Raw genomic sequence first — 14236 nt, 5'->3', positions numbered from 1 at the left:
GAGAGGCAATTCCAAGCCACGATACGAGAAAAAGTTAAAGTGACAAGATACCAAAAGAGAAAATCATTATGTCGGCCTCTATTGCATGGTATTTATCACATTGGATACCTTGTTTGAAAGAAATTACTTTTAAACAGAACACTAACTACTTGGCCAATATACGATATGAGAAAATCATTTCTATTCTACGTAGAACACTTGCAAGTATCTTAGCTTAGATCAAACCATGTTATATTCTTGTGTTCTTTACTTTTTCCATAGTTTATGTGTTTGCAAACCGATCTTTACAAGTGGTTGTTGGATTTATGGACCGGTTCGGGTAAGTCAATGCGGTCAACCGGGTTATGACCCGTGAGAGTTACACCGTAGGGTAACGAACAAATCAGTCACTTAAGTTAGTTAACCGGGATGAACACTTTAATGAGACAAAATAACATGGAGTGGGCTTTGGAGTTAGAGATGGACTTGATGGCCCGTTGGGTTTTAACTAGTTATGATTAGTTTAACCTAATTGGTGGTTATATAATATATGATATATATTAACCCTAATAACTAAACACAAGTGGCTAATCTTTCTTCATCCTACCCCAAGCCATCGGATAGCCACTGCCGCCTGCTACCGCGCCTGCCTGCTACCGCCGCTGCAGCCCGCTGCCTCCGTCGCACCAGTCACCACTGCCGCTGCCGTTGCCATCGTGCACCGCCACCGCTGGTCGTTTGTCTCGTTGTGTCACTTAGCTCAGTTCGTTAGCCCTCGGTGTCTCAACCGGTTTATTTATTAACCGAGGTAAACCTAAATATAGGGTTGTGCTGGGGACGCCCCCAACACCCCCTAATACGCCGCGTATAGGGCGTATTAGGGGATTTGACATCCTAGCCTGTGGACTAGTCTAAGATAATAATAGATACGACTAGATTCTCAATTATTTATGATACAAACCTATGAAATTATCCATCACTAGCTAGTCCTAGGGTCGGCTTAACGAATGTGAAGGCCTAAATCAAAATAAGATTTTGGGCATTTTTATGACAACCATTAAGAAAAAAAATTTGCTTATTAAAAGTTTTGAACTCATAAGCTTACCACAACGCCAATACATTACTTTAAGTTTACTTTACCCATTATAATATATTTATACATAAGGTTTTTTAGACTTGGGGGCCTTAATTAATTTTGGCCATAAAGTCCTAACTTGTTTTCGCTTTCTCACGAGCCACCCTTGGCTAGCCCGTTTACTTGTGGGCGATATAAACTAAACCTTATTTAACGTTTGCAAATTGGCTCATGTCTATTTAATTAGTGATTTCCGTGTATTAGAACAACTTTCGTTCTTAAGGATATATTATTGATATTCAAAGTAATTATAGGCATGGCCGCAGATGGTGTATTTGGTACGTCTCCATCTTTTACCGACACATTAGATAGATATGGCTTTATTAAAAATGTGCGAAAGTAACATCAAGTCGACGCCATACAGGTCGAATTTATTCTATTATGAATGGCCAATGAAATGAACTAAACATGCAAACACCATCACCAGCCTCCCACGCTTGTTGTTCGCCCAACCCATGCGTCCAAATCACCCTATCAGATTCATGGCTGTGTCACGTCTGTCCATTACGCATATAGCCTTGTCTAGATTTGTTTTTCACTTAACCTGTTTCATCCTTGGATCAATTTACAACCATTAAAAAGCAAGTCTTGTATTATGGTAACATAATATGCATCAACTTTTATATATAAAGTGTGTGGTGGTCACATCATAATAATTTAGTTGGAGTGAATCTTGACTAACATATTCGCATGGTCTAACGTCGCTGCATGTTATTTTCACTTTTGATGTTTTTTGTGCTTTTCGTGTGTTGAGCAATCAATCAATGCACCACCTCGTGTCACACATACTCTCCCACTTGCACCTACGTATTCATCATTTAATCAATTTAGTATTTTGCACATACCCTAAATTACTAGTATACTATATACAGCATGTTGAGAGACCTCTAATAGTTTATGGTTTAGTTTAAAACCGTGAAATTGGTCATCGGTTTGGTTACGTAGTCGGTTTTTGTACTAACTTTCGGTCGGTTGGTTGGTTTTTGTACTAACTTTCGGTCGGTTGGTTAGTCAAGATTCACTCCAACTAAATTATTATGATGTGACCACCAAACACTTTATATATAAAAGTTGATACATATTATGCTACCATAATACAAGATTTGCTTTTTAATGCTTGTAAATTGATCCAAGGATGAAACAGGTTAAGTTGATACATATTCTATGACATGGAACCCTCTGAACTACGACACCAAAAACGGAAATACACAGAAGCATTTGAAACAGATAATGTTGAGAACAACAACAAAGTTGAATTATGGACAAGAGCACTTTGCGAGGCTGTTGATCAGTTCTTCACGTATGTAATAGAAAACATGAATGTTATGATAAACCCTTAAGTAAAACATACATGTTACAGTAAGGGAAGTAGTAATCGCCCGAAGAAGGATGTAGACGACATGATAGTCAGCTTGGTCGAGTTCCTCTTTAGGATATATGTTAGTGATGGGGATTAGGGTTCTTGAGGAAACCGAATTATGAAGAGATATATGGGTCACGGATTACTTAATGTGAGAGTTAGGTTTTTCTTATTATGATGTTAATTAATCTCTTCCATATATTTATATACACCCAAGGAGAAACCCTTAATTAGCAAGTAATGGTAATATGGTCCATCAACAATTACCTAGCTAATTATTAATAAGGTATGATTTAATTAATTTTGATCTATTATTATATAAATGATAATGATGGCCACACATAAATATATATATCCATATATTTATTCTTACATTCTCTCACTTGGCCAAATAATCATTTATTATGAGTATTAGATTAGTCTGCAGATTTTAACACTCATTTTAGCTTTAAACTCAAACTGGAGCAGAGAAATACAGTCATTGAATTGAACATCAACTCAAGACCCCCATTAATCATACTGTAGTCCTTGTTTAAAACCTAAGTAGTTATGATCAAAATTTTATAAGTAAGCCCTTCAAATATTTGATTTGTATATTAATTTGTCTATATGTCATTACACATGCAGAACATATTAAGAGACATACAAAATCAAAACTGATGAGGAAAATTAATAATTAGTCAATAATAATTGGTCATTCATATAACGATATACTGTTATACATGGTCATAAATAATCCCGTCTTTATTATAAGCGCTTTCATAAGACTTATGGGTAATAGACCTTTAGTTATAGGATCCTTAAGCATATCATGAATGCATTCGATATGAGAATTTAGTTTCCTCAAATTCGTTCATAAACGAATAATTTATTTCATATCGAAATTTAATGCAACACCTCTCGAACTGTCACTGTTTGAGAAAACATGGTAGCTGACTTTATCACAATAAGTCTTCAATACATAATTTATATGGAGTTAATAAACTTATGAGTCCAATGATAAATTTTCAACAACATTTATTGACAATTACGTTGAGATTTAATCAACATATTATGTCATTAAAATTTATATTGTTGTTATCAGTTTATTATGACTCCTCCATGAGATAGAAAATATATCCCAAAATTACATTTTCTTATTTTTTTTTGAATATGACGAAGTTTAGAGTAATTAACCGGTTTGAATTCTCACTTATTCTTTTAAATTGTAGTCCCTCGTTTCCTTTTAAATATATTTTAATACTCTTTTAGATGCTTCACATTAATCTAGACATATCTAGTGTGTTGCAATTTAAGTAATATCTGAACGAGTATAGACTTGTACCTATATAAGGCTTCTACTTAATGAAGCATAAGGAAATAATCTCAGTGATCCTATTATCCTCTAAAGGAGAGAGTTATTGTGTGTTACATGCACAAGGACCCTTTAAGTTAATACTTATAGAACAAAAATAATGTCCCTTCGGGTCTATCTCAGTATATTATGATATCTATCACGTAAGAGATATCTCTTGAGATTTATCGTATCAAAGTATGTACAAACAATACTTAGACTTATGTAACATATGTTTGTCAAAAGAATGTCATCTATATAAGGACAAGTTTGTTTTTAGTTGCTCCCACTCATCTTGAGGTAGGTACATTGATCCACTTAGTTGTTGATGGAAATTATTGTATAAAGGTTTCATCACATTTCTAATGTTTGCATTAACCCATAAATGGAATATATTGACTTACAGACTAAGTGTTATTTGACCTTCAGTTTAGAACTTCAAGTTGCTTTATGAACATGTAAATATGCAAGCCAATTGTTAGGAAAAGTTGTTTAAATGTTCATGTAATGTAGCTCTTAAATATTATAAGCTACTTGAACAACAATGATGATCCTCAAAGAAATCTTTTGTAATATGGGAAAGATTCTTTGATGATTTATTCCCTCTTGAATATAACCTTTAATAATCAATCGTGCTTTTTAGTGTCTTAACATTTGTATTAGGATTTAGTTTAGTTATGAACACTCTTAGGTGATTCAACAAAATCTCAAACGTTATTCTGACTTATAGAATTTAATTTATATATCTAATAAGAGTTTTATTCCATTCAGAAGATTGATTGATATTAATGGTTTAATTAGAAAATGTAGGATCAGTAAACTTTTCATCATCCATTTCAACTTTAGTTAAGGAGGTTATATAATCATCAAAGTTAGTAGGTTTTTAAAACCAAGATGACCTCCTGAGTTAATTATTGGGTTTATTAGAAGTTTCAGTTTTTATGGATTAGCTCTTGTTTAGGTTGCTATCATTTTCAGGATTCTAAGTGTATAAGAGTTGATGCAGTATAGTGTACAAGAGGTGTAATCGGAGTTAAATTTGGAGTAAAATTTAATGACTCTTTTCCCCCCGCCTCTTGTACTTCTGATAAGTCATTTTAAGGACTTTTACTGCTCCCACTGACCTTAGAAACCTTTAGGAAATTAGCATGCTTAGGGTCAATGTTTAAAGACCAATAGATTCTAATGGAGAAACTAGTCGTTGTAGTTTCTCTTCTTTTGAGGATTACTTTAGTTATGATAAGAAATCTGATTATGCCCATATTTAAGTATCAATGAAACTTTTGTAAGAGTATTGTTGAATTCTAAGGAGATAAGTTATGATGAAACAATTTTCTGTTGGAGCAATGTCTTGTACAAGAGGTGTAATTTAGCTAATATCAAGTTTTCACCCCCCACCTCTTGCAAATCTTACAAGTTATGATTAAGACACTTAATGCTCCCACTGATCTTCGAATCTCTTTGAAAGCTACATGAGAAGTTTCAATGATGTACGTGACGTAGGAACATTTCATTCATATACTAGACTTGGTTTGATTTCCTTAACGTCCATATGTCATAAGAAACTTAGGGACATATTTAGAAGGAAGCATGTTAAGTATATATGAATGGATCTCTTTAAGACCGTGGACCATAGAAGTCAGATTAGATACAAGTAAATAGTCGTTAAATGACAACTTATGTCTGAATATTCCATTTGGAATAAGTTCTACGAATGTCAGTGAAATATAACTTTTGGTGGACCCATGCTTATTCCTTAAGCCTAGTATTATTGTTATGGTATTTAACACATGATTTTAAAATCACTTAGAATGAGATTATATGAAAAATCATCCTCATCAACCATGTCATGATTTCTCATGAAATTTTGGTTTCAATGGATGACTTTTATTGATCTCATTTATCTTTTGTTAAAATTTTAATTTTCAGGATAACAAAAGTTGTGAAAGTATATAGTATCATCTAGTTCTAAAAAATTTCAATCCAAATATCGATAACAAATAATATGAGAGTTTAATGTAAGAGTGACTTTATGTTGGCTATGCAAACCTCACAACTGTCATAACGTAGCTTAAGTATTGATACTAAATTCTGATTAAACACCAGAATTTATAAGGTATTCTAAAGCATAACTAGAACAGTTTGTTATGGTTTATGATAACTTGAACATTTAATTTTGTCACCAGCACTGATGTTAGTTATTTGTTGATTTTTGGTAAGGAAACATATAAAGAACTAAAATCAACATATCATGTATTAATTGGAATATAGAATTAGCAGATTTAAATATCATGAATATGTGACTACTAATTTTAGCTAACAGTTCTTTTAAATTATGAAAAATCTCGTTGCTTATGCCTAGTAAAATGGTATATATATGCAGTGAGGCTTCTCTTTAGAGAACTTAAAACTAGAAGTTATACTTGTATTTTGTCTATGAACCTTAGAATTGTCCTCTTTTAGGTTTTAGTGGTGGTGAGTTGAATAACATCTTATTTTCCAGTACTAGATATTTCTTTTCTTGTACATATGTTGCTAATCAACACACTCATTTTCCTTTGATACTTCTGAGTGTTATAGTTGATTCTTAAGGCATCAAATTGTACCATTGAAAAATTTAGTGTATAACGTACTAGAAAAATTATACTTATTTTCATGTGTAAGCCCTGAATTTTATGGGTCATGTCATGATATTCTACATTATGATGTATTCAATAATGCCATTTAACCTTATAGTTAGAATTTAGAAGAAATCCATGCATCTTAGGAGTTATTTTGATTATTTTCTAGATATTAGATTAGTTTTAGGGAAAACTAAATCTAGAATAACTCTATTTGATAGCATGAGTTTATTAATTATCATAAGAGACATTGTGTTTGACTCATCTCGTTTATTATGCTCTAGGTTTCTTCTTTATTACTATTATTAAAAAGGAGCAATTTGATGGTCATGTCTTGAGAAATAATAAAAATGAGAAGAGCTAAAAGTTAATTAAACTCTTTATGAGGCAAAACATATTGGGTTTGAAATTAGAGTGGATGATTTGAATGAGAGTAGTTTCTAGGAAGAAAATTATAGTGAGTAATGTAATGGGATATTCAAAGTAAGATAGATTAATTAAAATGATCATTAGATTTAATTGTGAGGATCATTATATTTTGTTGAAGATGTGATATGTCTATTATTAACATCAAACTAATAGACAACTTAAATTAAAAGTTCTACTTAAATAAAAAATAAATCACCTTTGGCAGAATTAAAATTTATTTAAGTATATGTGCAAAACAATTGTAACACATCACCTTTGGGCAGAAGTGAGACAACCATTTTAATTATGCACGAGTTAGTTTTGCTTTATTTGAATGTAACTCATCACCTTTGGGCAGAAGCGATACATTTAAATCATGTTAAGCGAAACTAACACGTCTTGTATTAAGACTTAAATGATATGTTCGATGTAATGCATCACCTTTGGGCAGAAGTTTACATCAGCAATTTATTCAAGTTTAAGCCTTTCTATGTTTTGTAAAATTAATCAATATATTTTTATATTTTAAGTGTCTTACAAAACATTTTTCGTGTTTTCGGTTTTATGAGATCTCGGAAATTATGAGTTCTCTGTTAACACTTGAGTTTTCGGTTTTTATTGTGTTTTCGGTTTTATGAGATCTCGGAAATTATGAGTTCTCTGTTAACACATGAGTTTTCGGTTTTTATTGTGTTTTCGGTTTTATGAGATCTCGGAAATTATGAGTTCTCTGTTAACACATGAGTTTTCGGTTTTATTTGGGTTTTCGGTTTTAATGAGATATCAAAAATTATGAGTTCTCGGTTTTAACCAAGATTTCGGTGGTACCCAAATCAAATTATTTAGGGTAAACATATTTTGGTTCAAATTCTTTAGAGATTAATTTTATCTTCAAGATTTCGTTTTAATTTTGAAATTTATAGATTCCATAATTATTCAAAATTTAAAATCTTTGAAGATTTGTTTATTCAATTATTTTAGGAAAAACACAATCATAATCCGAATTTTAACCAAAATATGTAATATTTTTCGAAAAACTCATGATGAACACGAAGAACACCACCGAAAAACCATAAAGTTCGAAAAACTCATGATGAACACGAAGAACACCACTGAAAAACCATAAAGTTTTTAATAGGTTTTTAATGTGAAATTGGTTATAACATTGTTTTTAAACAGTTTATATATAACCAGATTTCAATAAGTTCATAAGAATTTAATGATAATAAAATAAGAAAACAGAATTCGGGTTTATCAGATTTTAGTTTCATGTTTTCCGGTTCAGATCCAGATTTAGGGAAAACATAAAGAACTGATTAATCATCATCGCTCTGATACCACATGTTGATCAGTTATTCACGTATGTAATAGAAAACATGAATGTTATGATAAACCCTTAAGTAAAACATACCTGTTACAGTAGGGGAAGTAGTAACCGCCCGGAGAAGGATGTAGACGATATGATAGTCAGCTTGGTCGAGTTCCCCTTTAGGATGTATGTTAGTGATGGGGATTAGGGTTCTTGAGGAAACCGAATTATGGAGAGATATAGGGGTCACGAATTACTTAATGTGAGAGTTAGGTTTTACTAATTCCAAAAGAAAAGAAGGATGGCTTCTTCATCAACAACTTCTTCTTCTCAATCCCATGATGTTTTTCTCAGTTTTACAGAAGACATTAGCAAATCCTATGTCGATCACCTCTACAAGGCTCTTGTAGAAAGAGGAATCTCCACTTACAAGGACGATCAAACACTTGCTCGGTTGGAGGCACTCGAAATATCAAAGATTGCGGTCATCGTATTCTCAAAGAAATATGTTCACTCTTCGTGGTGTTTGGATGAACTTGCATGTATTTTGAAATGCAAGAAAGAGAGAGGGCAAACCGTTCTGCCCATATTCTATGACATGGAACCCTCTGAATTTGAAGAATACGTACGTGCAAGTGGGAAAGTACGTGTGACAAGAGGTGGTGCGTTGATTGATTGCTCAACACACAAAAAGCATCAAAAGTGAAAATAGCATGCAGCGGAAACCACGGAAGACCATGCGAATATGTTAGTCAAGATTCACTCCAACTAAATTATTATGATGTGATGTGACCACCAAACACTTTATATATAAAAGTTGATACATATTATGCTACCATAATACAAGATTTGCTTTTTAATGCTTGTAAATTGATCCAAGGATGAAACAGGTTAAGTTGATACATATTCTATGACATGGAACCCTCTGAACTACGACACCAAAAACGGAAATACACAGAAGCATTTGAAACAGATAATGTTGAGAACAACAACAAAGTTGAATTATGGACAAGAGCACTTTGCGAGGCTGCTTACATTTCTGGATGGAGCGTCAATCAATTTGGGTATATATTTTACTTTCTTACTTTTGTTATATTGAAAATACATTAGAAAATGAAATTTCTAATACTGTCACGTTTTCTTACTTTTGTTGTATTAAAAATTCATTAGAAAATGAAATTTCTAATATTGTCACATTTTTTTATCAGAGCGAGCTGAGAAGTACCTTTATGCTTACGAGCTAAAGTTTAACTATATATTTTACTTGATACAAACTTTTTTTGGTTTTTTTAACATTTTATGTGAATGAGAAAGATTTCGAGCATATTGTGCTATAAGAAAATCCAATACATTTATAAATCTATAATTTAGAAATTAAGAATCAAGAACAATAATTAGAAGAATAATCTACCACGTTACAAGAAATCTTGTCTGATAAGACGAAAACAGTGATACCTACAGCGAAGATATGTCGTCACTATAGGCTATGGCAGGCAACATATCGACGTGCTGTATAATCTCCGATTAATAGCTAGCCAGTACTCGACCAAGCAGACTTCGATTAATCTCTAGTTGGTCAAAATTGAATATTTTATATATGAAATTTGGTATATATAATGTTAAAATACTCATTTGATTTTGTCGAACATATGTTAAAATACTCATTTGAATCGATATGCAGGAGTGAGTTGCAGTGCATAGAGAAAATTGTTGACACAATTTTTCAAATGTTGCATCCAGAAGGTTTATTTTCCCATGGATTGTCATCATCACCGTCTTCTCAGCGGTGGAATCATGATATCTTCCTTAGTTTTGTGGGAGAGTGTGATTCCGAAACATTCGTGGATCCTCTTCACTCTGCTCTAGTTAAACAAGGAATCGATACTTACAAGTCTAGTGGCCAATCCCCCTTGAATGCTATTGAAGAATCAAAAATTACCGTCATCATATTCACCAACAACTATGCGGGGTCTTCGCGGTGTTTGATGAACTTTCATATATTATGGAATGTGTGGATATGAGAGGCATGCACATTATGCCCATATTTTTCGACGCGCCTTCGTTAGATGTGCAGGAACAAAGTGGGGAATTTGGGGAAGCATTTTACATGCAAGGGTTCGAACACATGGCTAAAATTGAATCATGGAGAAAAGCACTAAAAGGTGCATGTAACCATTTTGGATGGTCCCTAAAGCACACTGACAATTGGTAATTAATTTTAATTTCTGCCGTTCAAAAATAATAATAATAATAATAAATAAAATAAAATAAACAATAATTTTAATTACTTCATTTTTTAATGTTCTATGCATGGCATCCGCATGGCATCCTCGTAGTCTATAAAACATTACAGAGTCAGACTTGTACACTGCGGAATATATTAAAATACTGGCGAAGTTTGGATCCCGGGGACATGCATAAGCTACGCCCCTGTAACCAAAGCTTCATGTTAAGGCACATGCTTTTTCGAAAGCATGATGAACCAATTAAGAAGCAAACTGAATTAAGAACACAAGATAAATCATCATATCATCATCGTACTCAGTATATCCCACCAATAGCAAAGCTATGGTAGGGTCTGAGGAGGGTAAGATGTAGGCAGCCTTACCTCTACCCCATAGGGATAGAGAGGCTGCTTCCGGTGAGACCCCCGGCTCGATAGTAGTTTTGCATCAAGCCTTGGACATAAAGCACATAGCACTCAATCATCGGGACACCAGCTGATCGGTGTATGTACCCTTATCTTTCAGCTATCAACGCCACTGCATGATGCCTGATTAACCGTCCGTCACTTTTAACGTTATTTTCACGAGATTAGTAAAATAACGTCAAAATTAGTGCAATTTCACTTTTGCCCACCCGAGGGTTCACACATATATACATCATATGTGCGCACCGCAAGCAGGGCTAAAGAACACAAGATAAAATTAACACAAAATCATTGAACCTTTGATTAGTGATCAGTTTAGTACATCGATGCCCTATACATATTCGACATTTTTTCAAACCGATACCTTCACAAAAGATGCAACTATTGGGTAACAAATTTAACAAATTACAAAACATACAAATTACTAAATTAGGCTTAAAACATAATTTACACTAATTACAACTAGTACTTTACCCGTCCGGTGGACGGGAACATTAACGTAGGAATGTAATGACTACGCTACTTCAATAACATGACTGAGCAAAATGCAGGTCTTTATGAGATATTGAAGTAGTAGGGAACAGTAAGTATGTATGGTTGTACTTTTTACGTGTTAAATGGAATCTTTTGGGTTTGTTTCTTGCTTCACTATGTAATTTGTGGTATGCGAATGAATTGTATGCTTAAGTCTTGCCCAATTGTATACATCATAAAATGTGTATTATATATATCAATGTATGTCTAATTAAAAATTATTATAAACTTCGGTGTATATTTCAATGGTTTGTCTTATCATCACATGATCAAACACCAATTATCAGCTATTGACGTAAAAATTGGCTACCCGGGCTATGAATTATGAAAAAGGGACTGGATTGCTTCAAATGAGTATGCTTGGAACGTATACTCAAATAACACAGGGTCAAATCAGTTCACTTTTTAAGAAACTCGTATTAAAACATCATTAGATTATTAATGATTTAATCGTTTAGATTGTGGCCTACAATGTAAATGCCAACTTAACCAACCTTCCATTAATACAACCCTGTTTGTTACCTTTATACATAAGAGTTTTATTCATCTACTTTTGAAATTGGAGATACATGAGCCGAAAGAGGGATATTTTTTTGAAATTGGAGATACATGAGCCATAGTCACAAACTCACAATCAAAATATGTAAAAAAAAACATTTTGAAGTTTGAAAATGTGATACAAATGGTAACATGAATAATAACAATTAAAAAATCTTAAGACCATCTTACTTATTGCCACAGTAGCTTTGATATAGTTCCGATTGGCACATTCACCTTCAAATAATACAACATTATTTTCAAGATTATAGTTTATACACATCAAATATGACAAAAATATATAAAATATTATAGATATAATCTAAGTCATTCTAACTTTGACCTGTACTGAAACAAAAATAGAAATAAAATATCAGATTTTCATTAAACTACTTACTATTATCTGAATGTGATTAGCAGATGCTACCACACTGCATCTAGCATATAATGATGCATGAATGCCAGTTTCTGCAATGGTTGAGTCTGTTGCATGATCTTGATCGTTCATTTTGTCTGCTTTATCAAACAATTGCACCAGTTTCCAGCATTCGTTCTCCTATAAAGTAGATCACAAAAAAAGTTAGTAACAAAAAATAAGGTTTATTCAAATTTCTCATATTTATCACTATGTTTTACTCGTTTCTTGATCGGACGTAACAACTGTCAATATAGAAGAACCACGACAGGTGGTTGAAATTGGCAGAGGAGAAATAACCTATAATAGTCCTAATCAGCTGTGACTTAGCAACAGAAGGATCTCCCCAACCATCATCATGTTAATGTCACTGCAAATATTATGGCAAAATCAACATTATTATTTCTAAAATATATTACTGAATTAAGCCTAAAGTCTAAAGATAAATTGTAAACGAACACAAGTATCTTGACAACAAAAGAAATAGCATCATACCATCTTAAGTGGGTTCCATTTTTAAGAATTTTTTATTCCACCAAGCATAAGAAAAATAATTTCTTTCTTATTCCATGAATGGCCACAGTTTGAAGGTGCAAGTGATCTAAAAAGCAAGTCAAATATACCTTCTCTCTCGGCTATCCATTTAATATGTTTCAAGTCCTCGGAACTATAAAATAACCGGAGCGTTTGCCTCTTTGTTCGGCAAATAAACATTGTTTTCTATAACCACAGTCCTGCATATCATAGAAATTTTGGTTAAAATACCCAGTTTGCCCATACTATAAGTGAAAGACAATACAAAATGTAGGTATTATATAGTTAACCTGAATAATCCATTGGCACTGCCTTGACTTTTTTCTAGGAATTACATTGTAAAATCCAACAATGGCACGCGGGCTACAGGCTTGCATGAACCACAAATCTATATTTCAGGTGAGCTATCAGCCCTTTCACTTTGGAGCCAAAGTTTCATATTTGACATGTTTAAGCTAAAACACTTTTGATTTTCTTTTTTTTTTCATTATGAAAATAATGATGTGATAAAAACAAATAATCTCTAAGCAAACGGCATATAAACTGTATTAAGGTATAGATAAAAAAATTTTACAATCGAGAATTTAAAACATAAACATCAGCTGCAGAATAAAATGAAGCACCACGAGTCGTCCCGGGAGCCCAGATCACTGGATTTATCAAACCTGCATGATTTTATACAAAACCAAGAAGTGATCTGACATAAATGACCTTCTCATCTAAAATATAGTACCGCATCTAGTGGCTAATTAGTAGATTAAATAGGATACATTTAAGCTAAAAAAATATGCCCTTAATTATTTGGTGTCAATTTTAGCTAACCATGTAGTAGTTACTAATTACTAAACCAAAAGATTGCATTCGTTTACTTAGTATTGATTTCCAAAAAAAAGAAAAAGACCGGATGCAATGGTGTTATAGTTTCTCAAGACTTTTGAAGGGTGTTTTCGTCATTTGGCATGTTCATGGACAAATTTGGTATAAACAATGCCAATATAAAGTATTTTAATATATGGGTGACTCATGTTCTTAATAAAAAAAAGTTAAACATGTACATCTATAAATATTTTAGAAAAATAAATATGTTATTACTGAGATTAAAAAGAACTCGTGTTTAATAAATATGTTATTACCATTGCAACAACGCATCAGCGCAATATGCGTGCAATTTAAAACCAAGGAAGGTTCCAACAGAAAATATGGTTGTCAAATTTGATCAATCCAGATTAGTTCTAGAGACGAACACCTATTTATATTTTATTAACCAAATGAATATATAACTTCTAATATTTGATGATGATAACTGATGGATACTATAAAAGTAAATTCAATATATATGAATTATAATAATTTGATTTAAATCACCCAAAGTAATGAAAGAAATAATTGCCTTAAAAATTAAGTTACACTCACCACAAAAT

The 14236-nt window shown here is 32.6% G+C and overlaps 2 protein-coding genes across 2 annotated transcripts; both read left to right on the top strand.

The window, feature by feature from the left end:
- The first annotated feature begins 8446 nt into the window (after positions 1 to 8446).
- On the top strand, positions 8447 to 8851 carry LOC143615048 (toll/interleukin-1 receptor-like protein). Its single transcript, XM_077088303.1, has one exon. The coding sequence runs from the start codon at positions 8447 to 8449 to the stop codon at positions 8849 to 8851; it is 405 nt and encodes a 134-aa protein (XP_076944418.1).
- Positions 8852 to 9060: 209 nt separating this feature from the next.
- Positions 9061 to 10166, top strand: LOC143615037 (disease resistance protein TAO1-like). Its single transcript, XM_077088297.1, has 2 exons — positions 9061 to 9209; positions 9827 to 10166. The coding sequence occupies exons 1-2, from the start codon at positions 9061 to 9063 to the stop codon at positions 10164 to 10166; spliced, it is 489 nt and encodes a 162-aa protein (XP_076944412.1).
- Positions 10167 to 14236: the final 4070 nt, after the last annotated feature.

The sequence above is a fragment of the Bidens hawaiensis genome, unplaced genomic scaffold (genome assembly GCF_021521415.1).
Source record: "Bidens hawaiensis isolate Kalapana, Puna unplaced genomic scaffold, B.hawaiensis_p1.1 tig00002306_1, whole genome shotgun sequence".
Classification (NCBI taxonomy): Eukaryota; Viridiplantae; Streptophyta; class Magnoliopsida; order Asterales; family Asteraceae; genus Bidens; species Bidens hawaiensis.
Note: the sequence above shows the minus strand (reverse complement) of the source record. Positions and strands in the feature narration are given on the sequence as shown.

What these genes read in the sequence shown, in the direction of transcription:
- LOC143615037 (XM_077088297.1), top strand. Translation starts at nt 9,061, where the DNA reads ATGGAACCCTCTGAACTACGACACCAAAAACGGAAATACACAGAAGCA. An exon ending in TGGAGCGTCAATCAATTTGG is followed by an intron (nt 9,210 to 9,826) that starts GTATATATTTTA and finishes ATCGATATGCAG; the next exon opens with GAGTGAGTTGCAGTGCATAG.
- LOC143615048 (XM_077088303.1), top strand. Translation starts at nt 8,447, where the DNA reads ATGGCTTCTTCATCAACAACTTCTTCTTCTCAATCCCATGATGTTTTT.